Source organism: Ursus americanus, chromosome 17 (assembly GCF_024610735.1).
Source record: "Ursus americanus isolate L20-20 chromosome 17, mUrsAme1.1.p, whole genome shotgun sequence".
Lineage (NCBI taxonomy): Eukaryota > Metazoa > Chordata > Mammalia > Carnivora > Ursidae > Ursus > Ursus americanus.
In genome coordinates, this window is record NC_142143.1 from 6,857,024 (window position 1) to 6,876,754 (window position 19,731).

Here is a 19,731-nt window from a genome sequence, read left to right on the forward strand (position 1 = left end):
AAAGCTTATGACTGGCATGTGATAACTAGCCAGTGTTAAGACAAAAAAAGCTTGAGGCTTTAATTATCCTGTGCATCTTTACTGAGGGGAAAGCTTCTGTTGGACTTTTGTAAGTGATGAGAATAGGTCCCAGGTGCCTGTAACTACCTTCGTGGGTGCAGGGGGGCCTGGAAATCTTGGGTTGTAAATCAAAGGCCGTTATGTTCAGCTGCTAGAGAAGGACTGCAAGGACAAGAAACTACAACTGGGGTCTACTCAAATTCAGGCATTTCAGCCACCACACAGTCACACAGAGCTGATGTTTATCATGTTTATTCATAAGCTGATTGTGCTCAGTGGACAGCACATTTCTGGGAACCTCCCAGAGCCTGGGGATCTGGGCTCCGTCACAGATGGTGCAGGAGGCTTCACTGGAGTCGAGAGACTGAGGGCTTTCCCTGGGCCCTTCTGATAGGGAAGGAGGAGAGACTGTGAGCATCACTATATCATAATTAAGTTAGGGCTGTCTCCTTTCTGACTTCTTCCATGTCCTGCAAGAAAGGAAAGCAGCAGTGAACTGGGCACAGAGCAGCCCTCTATCCACATACCAAAAAGAGCATTCCAGAGAAGTTCTACCAAACAAGGCAGGAGCAAGGCAGTTTGTTTATTCTTTCGCACATTCAATGAACATTCATCAGAGACCAGGCACTGAGGGCCCAAAGGTATTAAAAACATATTCCTGGGGCCACTTGGCTGGCTCAGTTGGTGGAACATGCGACTCTTGATCCTGGGATTGTGAATTCAAGGCCCACACTGAGTGTAGAGCTTACTTAAAACACACACACCGTGTTCCTTGCCAGCAAGAAACTCTTAGTCTAGTAGAATTTGGGGGTGTGCCTGTGTATTTAAGCATATTATACTGACTGTCCACAAGAGGTGCTGGTCAGTCAGGACACAGCAGTCACTTTCAAATGGAGGAATGAGGGAAGACTTCATCAAAGACAATGAAGAACTGGTGGAAGTAAGAGTAGTGGGAAATAGGGGCGCCTGGGTGGCTCAGTTGGTTAAGTGACTGCCTTCGGCTCAGGCCATGATCTCCAGGTCCTGGGATCGAGCCCCACATCGGACTCCCTGCTCAGCAGGGAGTTTGCTTCTCCCTCTCCCTCTGCCGAGCCCCCTGCCTGTGCTCTGTCTCTCTCTCAAATGAATTAAAAAAAAAAAGTAGTGGAAAATAATAGCCTTCCAATTGGGAGGAAGAGTGAGCCACTGCTTGGGAGTGGGTAAACATGTGGGTAATTGAGGAAATAGTGGATACTGGGGATAGGGGTGTGGTTGGGAATATGGAAGGTGAGGCTGGAGTAACAGGTGTGACCAGGTCACGGCAAGCTTGAATGTCAGACTACAGAGCCAGAACTGTCCTTAGCTACAACAGAAAGGCAGCCGAGCAGCACGTATGAGAGCGCTGGGAGCCAACACCAGAAAGCTGAATGGAACAGGCACAGAGTTTGGTGACCTTGCTGACCATGGTGAGGACCTGCAGTTTCTAAATTTCAGTGTGGAGAATGAAGCTGTTTGGGGTGGGTGTGTAAGGCTTTAAATTGCGGGTTGAGAGAACAAGGGTACATAAAAGACAAATAAAAAGCCTGGATGGGATCAACCCAGCTGGAAGAGATCCCAGTGAATTTTTCTTTTAAGATTTTACTTATGTATCTGAAAGAGCATGAGCAGGGGGGGAAGGGGCAGAAGGAGAGGGAGAAGCAGACTCCCCACTGAGCAGGGAGCCCAACATGGAGCTTGACCCCAGGACCCTGAGATCATGACATGAGCCGAAGGCAGATGCCTAACCGACTGAGCCACCCAGGCGCCCCATCCCAATGAATTTTCAAGTCCATAAGATAGTTTTCCTCATCAACACAGAGCAAAGGCAAAATAAAAACAGCCAAGTGAGTCGGTTTATTAAAGGTCTGCGCTTCTGCTTCAGGTGACCAGGAACTGCTACCAGGGCAGACTGCATCAGAGTTCAGATGCCCCACCCCCTTCCTGTTCCTGGTCCACGTAGGAGAAAAGGAAGTCGTACCTGTTAGTCATCGTCGTCATCATCCTCGGGGACAAAAATGTCGTGCTCCTCAAGCAGAGCGGCGAAGTTCTTGCTAATGAGGGTCCCGACATAGAGAAAGGGGATCACAATGGAGAACACACGGAGAAGGCCGAAGGACATCTGCGGAGGGGCAGAGCGGTGGCTGTGAGCTCCAGAGCCCACTCTGGGACCACAGAAGGCTTGGCCCCTCAGGGGCACTCCTGTGGAACCCAGACCCATAATACGCAGCTACTTGATTTTAAAGATCTTGGAAAAATTCAGAGCAAGAAAAAAGAGGAGGAGATAAGGTTATTTTATGGCCATCAACGTGGGTACCAGAAAGAAAAGTATGAGGCATTCACTCTAGACATCTAAAAATTAGACGTGCATGAACCATGGAAGGATACTCCATACAGTTGTTTAAGATTCCCCAGTGCCCAAGAAGTTTAATTTCACCACATTAAATCTTAAAAACAACCATGTTTTAAAAGGGAGCATGTCTTACCATAAAAGACTAGCTGTGTGGATGGACTAGGGGAGTTTCAGGAGAATTTCAACATATCCTGTCATATTTTCCTACGGAGTTTCAAAAAAATTTTTTCCAGCTGTGCCTTTTTATAAGGCAGCTTTTCCTCAATATGGACCCTGCCTCTTGCCACGAAACAATCCTGAACTCACTTGTCTGTGCGACAGACCAGCTCTAAGAGAATTTGTGTTTGTTTTGTAACTCCCACACAGCCCTGGAGTCAAAAAGCACACTTGTTTGGTGTAAGGGGCTGTTTCCATTTTACTTAGAAAAACCCAAGGCTACTCAGGGCACGTGATAGCATTCAGCAGCGGAAAAAAATAGGACATGGGGAGGGGTTGTACCAGCCAGAAACCTGGATTCCAGACCCTAACTCGCTGCTAGCTTTGGAGCCTCACGGCTTCACTGCTTTGGCCCGACTATTCATTTGTAGAAATAGTGATTGTAAAAATTCCCTGCCCACCTCTCAGGACTACGAATCACATGAATTAAGTACTAGATCAAAACTCCTAAAGAAATAAGGTCTGTCCCACGTACCCTTTATTTACAAAACCCTTTCACAAGGAAAGGAATAACGCTTTCGTTATTTCATCCCATCAATTGTGAGGTAGACAAGAACGGAGTGGTTACGTGATCTGTCTATAGAGGACTCATAAAGCCCAGTCTTGTGGTCTGGAGAACTGGGGCACCAACTCCTAGCGATGAGCCAGTGCAAAGTGCAGTCTTTCTCAGCTCTCGCCCCCCATCCTCTGCTTCCGTGCGCCCAACGCAACACAGGGATCTGACCCATTTCCTCCCACCTGTCAAAATTAGCGGCGCTTCATTCCTAAACTTTGTCCTTGATCCGTCTTCCGGTCTAAGGCGGTCGTATGATTGGCCTTTGCTCCTATCAGTCAGCGTACATTCCCCATAATGATTGGCCGCGGCCCCTTCGCCCCGCTTCCAGGCAGACACTCACTTTCACCGGTTTGGGCAAAATGGCGCCGCTGCGAGTAACGATGACTGACCTCGACGGTACCAAGCTCCGACCTGAGCCAACCCCTCCGGCGGAGACATCGCCACCTTTCCTCAAGCTCGGCCCGCTCCGGAAAGCCCCGGATCGGACGGATGCCAATGCCAGCCAGCGAGCCGCTCCGGACGCCATCTCCCAGCTCCGCCCCTAGCCCGGCACCGGGACCCCACCGCCCGGCCCCTGTGACGCGCTCAGGAAGCGCGCTGCCCTAACGCTCGCGAGGTTTTGGGATCAGACGCGAGCCCCAGCCCTCACACTTGCGCAGTGCGCCGAGTTCCTGCGGCGGTGTGAAAGAGGCGTTTGTCACCCGCCCCACGTGGTGACGTCACGAGGAGGGCGCCGACGCCCCAGTAGCCGCCTCGTTCCGGGCCCTGGTGGAGCCGCCTTACTTCCGCCATTGTTCCCTCACTCTGGACCGCCGGGGCTGGGCAGAGCAGGTGATTGTTGAAAAGAAAGGTCACTTTCATTGACCCTCACAGAGTTGTATTTTTCTTTTTAACATTTAAAATATATAATTAAAATCTATTAGTTGTACTACCTGGATGATTTTGTAATTTGATTTCTTGCCGAGGTATGCGTTATATACAGGCAAATGAAGGGGGTGGGGGGGGTTCGCACAAATTGGTCAAGTGATTGTTGAAATAAACTTGAGGAACCAAAGTGAGTAATAAAAACTTAGTGTTTTAATCGTATAAAAAAAGCACTGTAACCGTAAAAACAGTAACAAAAGCCTGCAGTATCTGTGTATAAAACAAGGCGCAGTGGGCTGTGGGGCTTCTGCGTAGGGGCTGAGCCCCTCTTCCTGGGAAGCAAGCCCACAGGAATGGGTTCCAGACCCTGGTGGCCTCTCGGAGTCCTGGACTCATGGAGGCTGAGTCCAAGACTCTAGACCTAGTTGGACAGTGTACCCAAGGCCCTAATAAGCGCTCGAGAGGCTAAGAAGGGGCAGGTTGTGTGCAGGCAGAGGGGGGATGTCTTGACCAGGCTCTGCATCTTCCATCCAGCCACTGCTCCACACCCCTAGGGCTCAGGCTAGTCTGGCTGCTGGCTCTCTCCACCCGGTCACTGCCTCCCTAAACAATCAATAAAGAAAACACTCAGTACCACGCTGCTGAGAGTTGCAATGAGAGGGTCTTGGCAGATGTGCACTGGCTGACAGGACGGTGAATGAGTTCCCAGGCCAGGTTCAGGATCAGGAATGGCTCTTTGGGAGTACCGTTAGGAGAGAAGAGTTAATCACAGGGTGCTGGGAATCCTGTGTCCAAGCTCCCGGAATGACCCAGACTGAGAACCAAAATAACACCTGGCTTCCCCAGGGAGCCCCACTGCCTCCCCACTCCTTTAGCTTCCCACGTGGCAGCTCCAGGAACTAGCTGCTAAGGACAGAATACAGGAAGGATTTCTGCTGACATGTAAAAGCCACCAGCCCCTCCTGGGGCAGTGACCAGCACCATCTATAGACAGAGCAGCCAAGGAGGATCTGGGGGCCCCAACACTTTCTGAGCAGAATCAATCCCCCTTTGCTGGCTGAAGGCCCTCTCCCTCCAAAGGGCCCCACTCAAACTGCAGAGTGGGGGTCCTATGCCCCACCACGCAGGAAGACCTGGGCCCCAGAAACCCCCATGACAATAAATCTACTTTCTCTGACGATGTCAGTCCTTCGAGCCAACACTTCAGCCAACTTCTGGTATTTCAATGTACGCAAGACTCCCTGTGTAGGAAGTTGTGGTTGTAGAGTCTGGCGAGTACATAAAAAGGCACGGCAGTCTATGGCCACATAATATTCCCTCCTTCCTCCATTTCATTAGTATCCCCTGAGAGAGGGGCAGTCCAGCACAGAGGCAGGAGACTTGGGTCTGGCCCTGTGGCTGCTAAGCAAGCCCCCCCTTCTCTGGGCCTCAGGAAATAAAGGGGCTGGAAGGAATGATTCCTCAGTCCCCTCCAGGAACGAGGGTGGATCTGGAACCTGGAGAATGTCTAAAAAGCAGGAAGGAAAGAACTCTCTCAAAAAAAGCAACTTTAAACCGAATAAACATTAAATTGCTGAAAAAGAACTGGCCCTGCAGTCCTGACCGGCAGGATAAGGGCAGAACCCAAAGGGCTGAGGCTCAGGGCCCATCCTGATTCTTACATTCCGCCTGGCTCCCCCAGACCTTCTGCAGCCACCGCTGCCTCAGCTCCATGATCTCCTGGCCATACCAGTTGTGCAGGGTAGAGAAGTAGGAGGTCTCAGGGAACGAGGGGCTCTGCCTCCTGCCTACGAAGAGGCTGGCAGGGCCCTGCCACTCGGCCAAGCCCCGTCGTGCGGGCCTGCTGCCCCTTTCTTCAACCAAGTCCATGGGGCTGCAATCCTTGAAGAGGGAGTGACCGTTTTCCAGGCCCGAAGACCGGCGGTCAGGAGCCTGGGGCTTCCAGTGGCTGCCAGTGGCCTTCCAGGATGAGTGGCGATGCAAGGCCAGGCTGTGGCGGGCATCGCGCAATTGGCTCTCCAGCTCGCGCACCACCAGGCGCATGTAGCCAAAGCTTGCCCTGGACAGCGCCTTCACCCAGGCCTCCTGCGCCGCGGGCCCATCTGCCGCAAGCAGGTGCGGGCGCACGCCAGGGGCGTCGAAGCGGATGGCGAAGGCGAACTCCTCAGACATGGGAGCCTCGGCCAGCTCCACCGTGCAGCCCTCCAGCACCACCAGGCTCAGCGGGGCCCGGCTCTCACGACTCTCAAAGGAGAACAGCAGGTTGCCTTTGAGGACAAACCAGCACCTTCGGCCAGTGCCACTGGGGGTCGGTGGAGTCCCTGGCCCACCCCAAGTGCGCAGAAAGCCTGTATGGTCGGCCGGGGAGTCGCTCAGTGCGTAGTGGGCCACACTCCTCTCATTCAGCTTCATGGCTCCCATAAGAACTGTGAGGGGAGATGGGTAACCACAGGTCAGAAAGGAAGGCAGCCTCTGTGCCCGGGTCAGGAAAAGAACGCTGGCTCTGGAGGAAACCTGGGCCCCTGCCCTGTGGCCTCTACTCACTTGCTGTGTGCCCTGAGGCTGTCAGCGTCCTCATCCATGAAATGCGCTAGTGTCCGTGCCTTTTCTCTCAAAGGGTGGTTGTGAGGGGCATACAAAACACTGGACAGCAGGGGACTCCGAGAGAAGGATAATGTGATTGTCCCAGACCAGGAGGTATGGAGAAGTTTGCTACAGCTTTTTTAAATCCAAAGAAAAAAGCATCAGCTGAGCTGAAATGGACTCTGAACCCGCAGAAATCATTGTGCTTAAACATCCCTCAATCCAGGGGTCCCTTAGCTCCAACCCTGAGACCAAACCTCCACGGTTTCTGTGACCCTCCTGGGCCCCTGCCAGCCTCTCATTCATTAATGACACAGTTGTCCTTTAGTTAAGAATCTGTAGCCTTCAGGGCCAGATGAAGGCAGGTGGGGCAGGCCAGCCCCATTCCTTCATTGATGGGGGCTTAGGGACCCGCTCAGTAAACAAGAGTGTGGCATGAACACAAGGCCCGGCTGGGTAGGACCAACCTCAACCACTGAATGTGGGTGCCCCATGGATCGTAAGTGGCACTTAATCCAGCTGTCCTCCTGACGCATGAAAAACAGAGGCTCAGAGCAGTGAAGATGAACAACTGCCCAAGACTGCATGACCAGTGAGAAGCAGAGCTTGGTCTCCTGATGCCCTCACACCTTCTGGGGGCAAGTCTCAGCAGTGACCCACTTACCAGCAGAGCTCACAGCAAGAGGGCGGGGGCCTCTTGTCCAACCACAGGGCTTAGCCCTTTGACTATGTGGTTCCTAGGGCACCTGCAAAACAATTGCCAAACCCCGTCACCACACGCTAAAGGATAAGAACTCCTGCTCAGTCTTAGAGACCCAGTTAAACCACCGCCTCCTCCAGGAAGCCTCCCCTGAACCCTGAAAATCTCCCTACCGACCCACCCACCCAGACCAGGCACTTCAGAGCAATTGACCATCACTTTGCAGAACTCAGTTCCCTACCCGGCAAAAGGCAAGGTCAGAGTTCAAGAGTCCTCAGCTTCCTGCTTTTCCCTTTTAGCACATCACACGGTTTATTTGTGGACTGAAGTCACCTCATCCGTGAGGCCTGCCCTGATGGCTGTATCTAAAGTGCTCCTGATCACAAGGTGACCCAACCAGCAGCCCCCTCACTTCTGTTTTCCTTTCCTTCCCCCCACAATGATCTTTGTGTTTACAGCACTATCCCGAGCCCCAGAATGTCTCAGGCGGGAATCGCCTTGGCTGCCGGTGTAACCTCCAGTATCCAGTCCATCAGGAAGAGGACCTCAGAAAGTACTGAAATGACCAAGAATACAACAATGGACAAAGCAATGCGTCCCTCCTGGAGCCTACATTCCAGCGGGGAGACACATTGTAAACAGACAAAGATAAATGAATGAGAAAATTAATTAAGAAGTAACGTAAGGCCCGGTCATGATAAGGCCTACGGAGAGAAACAGGGGGGGCCGCGGGGGCGGGGCCATGCCCGTGGCCGGTCGCGGGAGGCTGGGGGGGGGGTGTGCTCACTGAGGGCCGCCCTGGCGTTGGCCTCACCGCTGTCCTCCCGGTACCGGCACCGGGGCGCGGAGAGGGGCGCCGGGGCCGGAGAAGCAGTGCCCCCGCCCCCGCCTCGAGCCCGGGGGCGGGCGTGGCCCCCACTCCTCCCAGGGCTGCGGGACCCGGACCGCAAAGCCCGCGGGGGACCGGTACACCGCGTGTCTCCTGATTCTGCTTGTGAGAGGAGCTGGGCGGGCTAGGGCCCCCCGGGTGGGCCCCTGACCCGCCACCGCCCCCCCGCGGGCGCCGCAGAGCAGCGGCTGCCGCCTCAGTCGCCGGGTCCGCGCAGTGGGGCGGCCCCGCCACGTCTCCGCGGGGCACGCCTTCCCGGGGCCGCCTCCTCCAGAGCCCGCCGGGCCGCGCTCACCTCCGCGCCGCGGGGCGCGCCGACGCCCAGGAGGGCGGCCCGCGGCTCGGGGCGCTCCCTGCTCCGGACCCCGCGCCTCCGGCCCGGCCGGAACGTGGCCGCGGGCGCCGGGAGACCCCTTCCGGGAGGCTCGAGGTACCACCCCCGCCCCTCCCCTGCTCACCCGGCGGTCCGCGAAGCCGCCCCTGGATCCACGCGGGAGGGAAACTGAGGCCCGAGAGGCCCGGACAGAGCTGGTCAGCGGCGGGCGACCTCGAACCCAGGGCCCCACCGCAGGCCGTCTGCGGGCCTCGGGCCCGGCCCACCGCCGGGGGAACTCGGAGTCCTTCTCTTCCCCTCTCCAGCCCCCTCATCCCGCCCGGCCCACTTTTCCCACAGAGCCAAGCCTGGGAAGGCTTCGCCCGGCGCCTCCTCTGGGCGGGCTCCTATCCAGCCCGTGAGGCCCGGCTGAGCTTCCTGGCGGCTCCACCCGGCCCCTGAAATTCTGGCATCTCTGTCTCTGGGGGTTATGCATTTCTGCTTCCGCCACTCCCAGCGGCCTGCCACCCATCCGCGGCCCCCAGGCTCTGCCTGGGGTCGGTCTATTCGTAGGCTGTAGTGAAGGTTGCAGGAGTGCTCAACCACACGCAGGAGGCTAGGGTTCCGACGGCCCACGGAAGCCAGGGAGGTCGGCATATCTGCCCATGAACTTGGGGGTTCCGAGGTCAGAGCTCTAGCCTTTGCAGTTTCCTGCAGCCTAGAGTGTTCTTCCTTCTTGCTCTTGCCCCATTGACTCTAACGTCTCAGGGCTCTTTCACATCAATTAGGTCTCAGCTCAAATGTCCCCTCCCTGACCAGGCGGTGGAAAGTAGCCTACCTTCAAGTCTCTATCACATCCCTGAGTTGTGTTTTCATTATAGCACGAGCCACTATAGAAACTTCGCTATATTCATGCTTTTATTTCCTGTTTGCTATCTGTCTCTTCCCCTGAATTTTATTCAGTTAATAATAGAGACCGTAATAAATGTGTTAGAAGGGAGTAAGCAGCGTGGAAAATATAGGAGGGTCAGGGAGCTTGGGAATTGCTAGACTAGGGAAGTTGCAATTTCAAATAGGTTGGTCAGGGTAGGCCTCACTGAGAAGGTGCCCTCTGAATAATACTGGAAGGAAATAAGGGAGCCAGTCATGCCAAAATCTGGAGGAAGAGCATGACAGGCAGGGGGAACAGCTGGTGCAAAGGCCCTGAGACCTGTTGTGCGCTTGAAGAACTGTAAGGAGGACTGTGCAGCAGGGAGTCAGGGAGGAGGGGGAGAGCTGTAGGAGATGGGCAGAGTGTGTGGGTGGGGCTTTGTAAATCTGTGAGTTTCTGGACTGAGATGAACAGCCGTCACGGTCTGGAGCGAGTGGTGATCTGAGTAATGGTTTGTTGTTTTTTTTTAATTAATTTATTTTTTAGGGAGGGAGAGAGAGCACATGAGCAAGTGGAGCGGGGAGGCAGAGGGAGAAGGAGAGAGAATCTCAAGTAGGCTCCATGCTCAGCGGGAGCCCAACCCTGGGCTCCATCTCACGACCCTCAGATCATGACCTGAGCTAAAATCAGGGATGGGAGGCTTAACCTACTGAGCCACCCGGGTGCCCCAACCTGAGCTATGTTTTAAAGGAGCACTCTGGCTGCTGTGGAGAGAACAAATGTAGGTGGAAGCCGACGGGTGACGAGGGTGCTGCAACCAATAATCCAGGCAAGATGTGATGGTTGCTGGGAGAGTGACGAGAGGTGGGTTTTGAAGGTAGAGTGCAACAGGGTTTGCCAAAGACTGGATGAGAGGAGTGAGGGAAAGGGGTGGCAAAGAGGACTCCAAGCTTTTGGCTTGAGCACATGGAAGGAGAGTTGCCATTACCTGAGAAATGGAAGGTCTCCAGTGTTCAGTTTGGGGCCGGTTATGTTTGAGATGCCCAGTGACCGTCCAAGTGAAAGTGCCAAGAATAAAGTGTTTGGCACCTACCTAGTAGTTGCTCAATAAATATTTGATGAATGAAAGAGAAGGAATATGCAGATTGCTTGCCTGGGCCAGTGCAACCGGTGGCTGGCCTGGAGCGTCAGGTAAGGGAGGAGAGTCTCCTGGCTTTGCAAAAACAGTGCCCTACACCTGGTTAGCTCTCTCCCACCCATCTTTCTCGCAGTGCCTATTCAACTTCGACTACTGTTTTTTGAGCGGCTTTCTTTGGGTGGTTCTTCATGACATTTCCTCACTTCCTTTTAACAAAGCAGATATTCACGCCATACTATTTATTAAGCGTCTACATTGTGCCGGGCACTATGCTTGCCTTCAGGGACACCGCAGAGGTGAAAGGACCACCCTCTCCGGGAGCCGTGGTAGCCAGGTCACCCAGTCCTTAAACCTGCTCGAATGGTGCCTGCCGGGGGTGGGCTCGGAGCCGGAGCTCGAGGGGGGCGGGGCTTTGGGAGGTTCGGAGGAGGGCTTATTGGGCCCACAGGGGGCGGGACACGACGTTGCTAGGGGGATTCTGATAGGTTCCGCCGCGGAAGGCGTGCCGCCGTCAGGCTCCGCCCTCCTGGAACGCAGTAGGCAAATCACATTACCGCAGCAGTTGGCTGCCCCAGAGGCAGAAGCCGGTGGCGTTCGGGGGGCGTCCGCAGGGTGAGTTCCGTGAGCTGGGCACTCTGGGGGAGGATCCCCGCTCTGGGGCTGCTGGGCTGAGGTCCTTGGGGGCGGGGGGTGGCAACCCAGACCCGGTAGGAATCCGAAGCCTGGTCCCAGCCCGACGCCTCTGTTCTTCCCGGGCGTCCCAGAGGCGATCGGTGCCTTTTTGTGGCCCCGACCCGGCGGAGGGCCGCCCGTGGGCGCTCGGGGTTCCCAGCACTACAGAGAGGGTGGGGTCTAACGTCTGAGACACCTTGTTTAGTATTTCTGAGGAATCCGCGGGCTCGGGGAAGTGATGGCTGGGGGTTGGGGGCGGGGGCTGGTGGGCAATTGAGGGCGACTTCGGGACTGAGTGGGGGATCCACGCCCAAGGCTGAGGGCGGCAGAGCTAGCGAGGCCGTAGTGACCCCAGTGCTTTTCTGTCGTTTCTTAGCTTCCAAAGTCCAACATATAAAGCTGGTAAAAGCAGAGCAGATCTGGTCAGGTCCTGAGACGCGGAGTCCAGAGCAATGTTGCTGAAGACAGGTACCTACGCGGGTGGGGGTAGTTTGGGGAGGGTAGGTGACCCATTGCGGGTAGGGGCTACCTGGAGGAAGTTCCAGCCCTCTGGTTTCTGGGCCTCCTTCCCTGATGTGGGTATGTGGGGAGACATGTTCCTCTTATTCTTGGAGCTGGCCCAGAAAGGAGATGCTCCCCACCTAGGAATCAGTTCCCCTCCAAAGAGGCCTCTTCGTTTCTCATCCTCTCTCCCTCGAAGTGCAGAAGTCCTATTTTATGTGTTATCAACATGGCAGAGAACAGCCCTGTAAAGTCAGTACAGTAACCTCATCTTATAGATAAGGAAGCAGGCCTGAGGGGGCAAGAGTTCACCCAGATGAGCTGGCTAGGTGCAGGTCCAACCTGGGTGACCCCTTAAGCCCTCCTGAGGCCTCTTGGGGGGGGGGGCGGGATCTGTGGTGGAGAGCAAAGAGCTCTGGATGGGAGTCAGGAGACCTGGAGTCTGACTACCATGTTCTGTCAAGTTGTGTGTCAATGGGGGGAACTGGTCAAGGTATAGAAAGGATACAGCCTCAGGTGTGAGTTTTTTACAAATTCAGCACTGCGGTGGCAACAGCGAGTGGGGACTCAGCCCTCAAACACACTGCCCTGCCCCAGGCACTGTGAGCCCCCTCACTGTGACTGCCGGGGCCAGCAGCCGCAGAAGAGCTAGTTTTGCCTTAAGCCCAGTCACAGAAGAGCTAGTTCTGCCTTAAGCCCAGGAGTCTGGTTTCCCTAAGGGCTCTGCAGAGCCAAACAGCATATGGATGGGGTAGCGTGAGGGCTGGGGCTATGGGAGCCGCTGACAGTCATCCTTCCAACCCCCCTGCAGTGGTCTTGCTGGCCCTGGTGGCCGAGGTGCTGGTGCTAGAGAATGGGCTCCTGCGGAAGCCACCCATGGGCTGGCTGGCCTGGGAACGCTTTCGCTGCAACACCGACTGCGATGAGGACCCAAAGAACTGCATCAGGTGAGGAAGGCCCACACCTCACAAGCCTTGCCCAAGACCCAGCAGAGGGGGGGGGGGAGAGAGCGGAGGGTCAGCTAGAAAAGAGGGTGGGACAGAGCGCCCCATCCCAAAGAGAATGCAGCCGGAGGTGACTTTTGGGACATCAGAGACAGCCTGTGACCTGCGTGGGGCCTTGGTGGGAACTGTCAGGCCAGTGCGGCAGGGGCATTGTGGTGGACCCAGCCCCTGAGGCCACTGAAAGGAGATAATTGTGAGAGCCAGGCTGGCTCAGTCTTGCAAGCCTGGGGACCCAACCACTCCTTTCATTCCACCCTGATGATGGTTCTTATAGCTTGGATTCACACTCAGATTATCTGAGAAGTCTGAAAAGCTCTGAAGAAGGGGGTGGGGGGTCACTGAGCTGCCCCATCCTCTGCCTCTCACCAGTGAGCGGCTCTTCATGGAGATGGCCGACCACCTGGCACAGGATGGATGGCGGGACCTAGGCTACACGTACCTTAACATTGACGACTGCTGGATTGGTGGGCGTGACGACAAAGGCCGCCTGGTGCCCGACCCCAAGCGCTTCCCGAACGGCATTGCCTTCCTGGCTGACTATGTGAGCCCCACCCCAGCCCTGCCCTTTAGCTGGGGGTCCAGACCACACTCCCTCTCGCCCCAACTGGCACCACTTCACTTAGGGTTCATTTCCACAATCCCTGCTTGAGAAACCAGTCTGGTGGGGGAAACAGATAAACGAACAGCTCATTTTGGCCCACTCTGGTGGGTAAGAGCCAGGAAAGGCATCTTATTCAGCCTGGGATTTCAGAAAAATTCACGAGAGGAGGCAGTTCTTGAGCTGATACAAGAAGAGATGGCATTCAAGGCAGAGGGGATGGCAGAAGCAAGGCCTAGAAGCCAGCAACTGCCCGTGGGAGGTGTGTGTAGGAGTGAGAAGGGCCATGGTTGGCAGAGGCCAGGCCAGCAAACCGAGACCCTTTCCTTTGGACAGCGGGGAGCCATTGATAGTTTTATAATGGGGCCTGGTCAGATGTGCCTGTGAGGTGGCTCCCCGCCTGAGCCCGCAGTGTCCTCAACCCTCCACAGGCTCACTCCCTGGGCCTGAAGCTGGGCATCTACGAGGACATGGGCAACTTCACCTGTATGGGCTACCCGGGCACCACGCTAGACAAGGTGATTCAGGACGCTCAAACCTTTGCCGAGTGGAAGGTGGACATGCTGAAGTTGGATGGCTGCTTTTCAACCCCCGAGGAACGGGCCAAGGGTGGGTCCTCAAGCTGGCTGGGGGCCATCAGGTAGACAGGGAGGGGCGGTCATGGAAAGCTCACAGGTGCCCCCCTGGCTAAGCTTGAGCTCATCTGCCCGTATGCCCGCTATGGGGTAGTATTTCCCAATTCCCTGCACCAGAGGCTGGGGGCATTTTTGCCTCCCAGGCTTCCTATGATGGGTTGGCACCATGCCCCTGCCAAGGAAGTGTGTGCAGCTCTGGATACAGGGGGAGGCACCTCCTCTTTTGAGCCTCAGTTTCCTTACATTTGGTGGGAGGTTTGGGCTGAGGCCTCAGATTTCCTCCTGAGCCTTCTCAGTCCTAAAATGTGGGGGTTGGGCTTCTCCAGGGTACCCCAAGATGGCAGCTGCCCTGAATGCCACAGGCCGCCCCATTGCCTTCTCCTGCAGTTGGCCGGCCTATGAAGGGGGCCTTCCCCCAAAGGTAAGCCATTCTGTGCACCTGCCCGGCAATGCACCCCACACCCGAGCCTCCCTGCCTCCTGTGCAGTCAGGGCTGCTCTCATCATAGCTGTCCATGTGCTGATTTGTGGGTCTAAGAGAGGGTTATAACTGCCCCAGGGGGGGCCTCAGCCAGCCCTGGGTCTAGAGAAGAGGAAACACTTGTGAGGTGGGCTGAAGGGATGGGTGTCCAAGGCATAGAAACCACATGTCATGGGCTGACATATATCACCCAGCAAGTTTGCAGTATCCTGGTTGTACTGAGTGGGCCAGGAGATCCAGAAGGCTGGTGAGGCCAGGCAGGTGAAGCTGAGCCTCCCCAGGGGCCCTCCAGCACCTAGGACACTAGAAAGGGTGGGATCAGACCAGCAGACCTGAGGGAGAGTGCTGGCAGGTGGTGGGACTCACTGAGAGAATACAGGGGCGGGAGTGCGGTGGGGACGGTTGTGGGTACACCAGCCTCGGCCCATACCCTGGGCTCGGCCCCAGGTGGCATGAGAGGGCAGGGGAGACCTGTCTCACCCTGATCTGGCTCAGGGCCTGTTCTCTTCGCCCTCCCCCACCCTCCGTGTCTGCTGCCGAGGCTCCTCAGCCCCTGTGCCAGCCTGAGGCTGCAGGGCGTGACTCTGGTGCTGGGCTCTGCCTTCCCCCAACATCCAGGTGAACTACACTCTGCTGGCAGAGATCTGCAACCTCTGGCGCAACTACGACGACATCCAGGACTCGTGGAGTAGCGTGCTCTCCATCCTGGACTGGTTTGTGGACAACCAGGACATCCTGCAGCCAGCGGCAGGCCCTGGGCACTGGAACGACCCAGACATGGTACCAGCATGGAGGGGGATGGCCACGACAGACCTGCGCCCCACTGCCCTGTGCTGTCTTCCTGGATGCTCGCCAGGTTCTAGATCAGTGTCTCTAAAACGTGTCCTTGAGCCAGCCGCCTTAGACTCACCACGGGAGCTTGTTTACATGGCTGTTCCCAGGGCCCCACCCCCACCTTTTGGATCAGAATGTTCTCGCAATGCCCATTGTTAAGCATCTCCCCAGGCAGTTCTGATGTTTCTTGAAACCTGAGGACTGGTCAGTAGTGACTCTTGTGTGACATTGCTCCTCTGGAGGGTGAAGATCACGAAGAGTGCACACCCTCCTGCCGGTGCCTCCCCGGACCGCCCTGCCCCGAGCCCTGGTGCCCTCCCGCGGGGCCTCCACAGGCGGAGTTGGCCCCTCGTACCTACCTCACTCAGAGCCCTGGTGACTTACAATTTTTTGCAATTTATCTTATGACTTTATAGCTACCTCTTCATTTAGCCAACAAGCATGTACTTCCAGTGATGGTTATAATAATTACATTATTGTACATATTAGTATTACATAGGCCAGATAGACGCCTAGAGAAACAAATTGGCCTGCCGTGGAGTTCTAGTTCCCTCTCTGCCACTCATCCTTGGGAAAGCGACTCCGTTTTTTCTGTGCTTCAGTTTTGTCAATTGGAAAATGAGAACAGCTACCTCATATAGGGTTGTTCTGAGTATTGAAACGGATGGTCCTTTAAAACGCTCGGCACTGCTCGACGCACCCGCACCGTGGCTGTTCAGTTGGTATCACTAAATATGTAACCGTGTTGCGTTAGCAATAATTGTGTCCAGTCTGTGGATTGGTCAGGAAGTCCCCCTTCGTCCTGTCACCTGTGGCTGGGCAAGTGGGTGCTAGGGGCAGCAGCAGGGACTCTGTCCAGGTCTGGTTACCTACTGCTTCCATCTGACTGTATTTCTTGACTTTGGTGTTGCGGTTTATAAACACTTTTGGCAACGGGATCCCACTGGATCATCTGAACGACCTGTGACGTGGCCAAAACATAGTATCACCCCATATTCTTGGTGAAATAAAAAGCTGAGGCTCACAGGGAGAGTGCTCCGCTCACCCCAAGGCCACACACTGGGAAATGTTCACAGACCCAGGCCCCACAGGCTATCCTCCTCCATCTTCTCTTGACTTGGCTACATGTGTAGGGTTGGGCCCCGTGCCCACCTCCCTGGAGAGGACAGAGCTGACTGTTCCTCTCCTCTCTGCCCCCAGCTGCTTGTAGGGAACTTTGGCCTCAGCTTTGAGCAAGCCCGGGCCCAGATGGCCCTATGGACGGTGCTGGCAGCCCCCCTCTTCATGTCCACGGACCTGCGTACCATCTCTGCCCAGAACATGGACATTCTGCAGAATCCACTCATGATCAAAATCAACCAGGATCCCTTGGGCATCCAGGGACGCAGGATTCTCAGGGTACTGGGGTGTGGGGGGAGGGAAGGGGAGGCCGAGGGACTGGGCTCCCCTGAGAACAAGGCTGGAGGCCTGGAGGTCATGGAGGGCTGGGCCTCTGAAATCTGCTCAGCCCTCCTTCCTGGTTGCATTCAGTCAAGGATTCTACTGGGAGCTGCTCCAGACGTCCCCCGCCTTTGCCTGAGAGCAAGGCCAGAGCAGGACAGCTCCTGGGATCTGGGGAAGGGACACATCACCCCACAAGTGCACACAGGACAGTGGGGCCCCTCCGTTTGGAAGTACAAGACTTTTGCGCACATCCCGTGATGTCTGGCAGCGAACCAGGGCTTCCCTCCGGAGCTTAGGAGTTGTCTGAGCCAAGGAATGCAACTACTACTAATACTAGACTAGCACTGACTATTTATTGAGAACCTACTGTGTGCTGGGCATTGTGGGTACCTTTTCTCAGGTGAATACTCCTTCCCTCTTTTACAAGTGAGGAAACTGAGACTTGAGGAGTCTGAGTTACCCAAGGCCACACAGTTGGTAAATGGTACAGTAGAACTTAACTCCAACAGTAGAGCCTCAAAGCTTGTGCTGCTTGCACAGATCCTCACCTCTCTAGTTAAATCCGCACAACTTAGAGAAGGCACATACAGAATGGGTGAGGCCAAGAGGAGGTAACTAATCCCTGCTGGAGGGGCTTATGGTGGAACCAGGCCCAGGGACCTCCTGGAAGATGGGGCTTCACCCTCTGGGCTGCTCAGGGCAGAGTTCATTTTTCTTACTGGACAGCTTCCTCTACTCCAGTGCCAGCAGCTGCCCACATCTAACCCTTGCCTTATCCTACGAGCTCTCCGAGACAGGACGTTATACAGCATTTGTCTCTGTGTTCTAGCATGGGGCCTGGCACACAGGAAATGTCAGGGAGCATCTGCAGAGTCAGGCAAGAATAAGTTGGGATGCTGGAGGGCTGGGGTATCCCCCCAAACTTCTGCATGACATGGAAGTGTGGGCTAGGGAGACCCAGAGCTCAAAGGAGGGCTAGGGAGGGGATTTCAGGGCCTGCCTGAGCAGCAAGGCCAGCCACTAGCCACGTTCTGTGCCCAGGAGAAATCCCACATCGAAGTGTTCGTGCGGCCCCTGGCCAATGAGGCCAGCGCCGTGGTCTTCTTCAGCCGCCGGACGGATATGCCTTACCACTACCACTCCTCCCTCGGCCAGCTGAACTTCAACAGCTCCAGCACGTACGAGGTGAGTACCCTGCCACCTGCAGGGCTGCGGGTTTTCCTGGGAGGGGGTTGCTGGGAGTGGTGCTCACTTGTACGCGGCCCCCCCCAGGCCTCGGACCCTGGGTCCTCTGGCAGGAGCCCGAGGGGAGCTGCAGGCATGCAGGGCGGTGGCTGGTACCCTTCTCTGCACTGGTGTTTTCGAGCTCTGCAAACAGAACTACTCTGTATAACTAAGGCCTGGGCACCGAGGCTGCGTGCGTCCCCTTATTGGTCAGTCCTTGGCGGCACGTTCCTCAGGTTGTCCGTGGGCTGGGGCTATCACCACTGCCTCGTTTGGGCAACTGCTGGCTTTGCCAATGGACAAGTCGCGGGAGGTGCAGGGCTCCCACTTCTGTGGGGCATCCTGGAGGCCCACCACAGACAGGCCGAAGTCCAGGCTTTCCTGCCCTCGGAGGGGGGCTCTGTGCAACTATTCTTATAGTGGTTTTGGCGATGTCTCCTCCCACTGCAGGCCCAGAATGTCTACACGGGTGACGTCATCAGTGGCCTCCACTCTCAAACCAACTTCACAGTGATCATCAACCCCTCAGGGGTGGTGATGTGGTACCTGTACCCCATCAGGAAGCTGGGGACGCCCCAGCACTGAGGAGCTGAGACCTGTGACAGGCTGTGGCGGCGGCGCTGAGCCCAGACTATGGAGCCTCCACATGCCGAGGCCCGAAGGCGGGGTTCTCTGATACCCAGGCCCACTCGGTGACTTGGCCCCATCAGACCCAAAGTGCAATCTCAGGGCCAGGTTCCATGCCCTGCCCAAGTGTGAACCTTCTTGGAAACTTGTCTTGGGGCAATTTCCTGTGGCCTTCCTGGCTTCTACTTTGTCTGCGCGGCCCCACAGATGTTACTGAGCAACTCAGCCAGCCTCCTGAGCCCCCACGAGCAGGGGATTGATACCCTCTGACCTTTTGTCTACTCTGAAATCAGGATTTGGGATTTTTCTTATGATTAGGAGTGGAGATCTGACCTCTTGTCAGGAACTCCCATGAATCGTGTGATTGGTTTTCCTGCCTGGATAAGGCCTCGCAGGCTGACACCACCTAGGTAACCTTGATTCTGTCAGGTTACCAATAAAGCTGTTCTTCAATCGAGTGGTTGCAGTGTGGACCTGGGGCCACGGGCACCTTCAGTGAGGGACTCCGGGCGGCAGTACACAGGGTGCTGGTTTCACATCTCACCTCGCATGGAAGGTGTGTGGCATCCTCTGGCTCGTCATTTTCCAAAGTGACCTACAGATTGTACTTCCTAGACATGCCAGACTTGCCTCTCACCAGGGAGCCATCCTGCTCTGTCCCACACAGCCGTGGCGATGACCCAGCGAAGCAGAGTAGCAACGTTCCCAGGCCCTTTATCTTGTGCACCCCTTCCCCACGCCACTCAGACTCCTCAGCCCTCCTGCTGCAAGAGCCCGATCTGCTAAGGATTTTGCATTACTGTCTTCGGCACCTGTCAGCTCATGTCCCCCTTTCTGACAGGGCTTCATTCAGTGGCACTCTGGAGCGGGGTGCCAGTGAGGGGGTCAGCTACCCTTTCTCCCACAGGGCCATGACAGCTGGGCCTCTGCCTGGCAGTGCCCCAGCCCCTCCCTCGGTTTCTTTTTTCCTAACCTGGCTTCAGAGTAGGTTCAGTTCCCCCAGCTGTGTCCAAAGACAAGTCGAGGGGTTCTTTGTGTCTTAAAATGTATTTCCTGTTCCTCCTCCTCAGCAAAGTAAAAGAATGGCAGGTTCTTGACTGCCTTCCTTTGGTTTCTATTTCCCAAGCCCTGTTCATTTAGCTAAGGCCACAGGGG

General features: G+C 55.7%; 3 protein-coding genes across 6 annotated transcripts; 1 reads left to right on the top strand and 2 right to left on the bottom strand.

Moving 5' to 3' along the window:
• Positions 1-296: 296 nt before the first annotated feature.
• SMDT1 (single-pass membrane protein with aspartate rich tail 1) lies at positions 297-3,809 on the bottom strand. The gene is made up of 3 exons (XM_045779498.2): positions 3,541-3,809; positions 2,057-2,197; positions 297-530 (listed from the first exon to the last, which is right to left on the bottom strand). The coding sequence occupies exons 1-2, from the start codon at positions 3,724-3,726 to the stop codon at positions 2,060-2,062; spliced, it is 324 nt and encodes a 107-aa protein (XP_045635454.1). The 5' UTR covers positions 3,727-3,809; the 3' UTR covers positions 297-530; positions 2,057-2,059.
• A 446-nt stretch (positions 3,810-4,255) lies between these two features.
• PHETA2 (PH domain containing endocytic trafficking adaptor 2) lies at positions 4,256-8,974 on the bottom strand. Of its 3 annotated transcripts, XM_087868666.1 has the most exons (5): positions 8,695-8,974; positions 7,312-7,393; positions 6,609-6,782; positions 5,726-6,490; positions 4,256-4,667 (listed from the first exon to the last, which is right to left on the bottom strand). In XM_087868666.1, exons 3-5 carry the CDS (start codon positions 6,640-6,642, stop codon positions 4,657-4,659), a joined length of 810 nt encoding a protein of 269 aa, XP_087724792.1. In that variant the 5' UTR covers positions 6,643-6,782; positions 7,312-7,393; positions 8,695-8,974; the 3' UTR covers positions 4,256-4,656. The 3 variants fall into 3 exon arrangements, with proteins under 3 accessions (XP_087724792.1, XP_087724791.1, XP_045635452.2); XM_087868665.1 differs by having other exon boundaries at positions 4,256-6,490; positions 8,695-8,971; XM_045779496.2 differs by lacking the exon at positions 6,609-6,782 and having other exon boundaries at positions 4,256-6,490; positions 8,695-8,971.
• Positions 8,470-19,033, top strand: NAGA (alpha-N-acetylgalactosaminidase). 2 transcript variants are annotated; one of them, XM_045779495.2, is made up of 10 exons: positions 8,470-8,666; positions 11,607-11,698; positions 12,543-12,678; positions 13,105-13,276; positions 13,765-13,942; positions 14,295-14,389; positions 15,067-15,228; positions 16,483-16,680; positions 17,767-17,910; positions 18,400-19,033. In XM_045779495.2, the coding sequence occupies exons 2-10, from the start codon at positions 11,683-11,685 to the stop codon at positions 18,532-18,534; spliced, it is 1,236 nt and encodes a 411-aa protein (XP_045635451.2). In that variant the 5' UTR covers positions 8,470-8,666; positions 11,607-11,682; the 3' UTR covers positions 18,535-19,033. The 2 variants fall into 2 exon arrangements, with proteins under 2 accessions (XP_045635451.2, XP_045635450.2); XM_045779494.2 differs by lacking the exon at positions 8,470-8,666 and adding an exon at positions 11,016-11,170.
• The last annotated feature ends 698 nt before the right edge of the window (positions 19,034-19,731 follow it).

What these genes read in the sequence shown, in the direction of transcription:
- SMDT1 (XM_045779498.2), bottom strand. Translation starts at nt 3,726, where the DNA reads ATGGCGTCCGGAGCGGCTCGCTGGCTGGCATTGGCATCCGTCCGATCC. An exon ending in TTTTGCCCAAACCGGTGAAA is followed by an intron (nt 2,198 to 3,540) that starts GTGAGTGTCTGC and finishes GCCCCTCCGCAG; the next exon opens with ATGTCCTTCGGCCTTCTCCG.
- PHETA2 (XM_087868665.1), bottom strand. Translation starts at nt 6,642, where the DNA reads ATGAGGACGCTGACAGCCTCAGGGCACACAGCAA. An exon ending in AGCCTCAGGGCACACAGCAA is followed by an intron (nt 6,491 to 6,608) that starts GTGAGTAGAGGC and finishes CTCCCCTCACAG; the next exon opens with TTCTTATGGGAGCCATGAAG.
- NAGA (XM_045779495.2), top strand. An exon ending in AAGGGGGCCTTCCCCCAAAG is followed by an intron (nt 14,390 to 15,066) that starts GTAAGCCATTCT and finishes CCCAACATCCAG; the next exon opens with GTGAACTACACTCTGCTGGC. An exon ending in AGGGACGCAGGATTCTCAGG is followed by an intron (nt 16,681 to 17,766) that starts GTACTGGGGTGT and finishes TTCTGTGCCCAG; the next exon opens with GAGAAATCCCACATCGAAGT.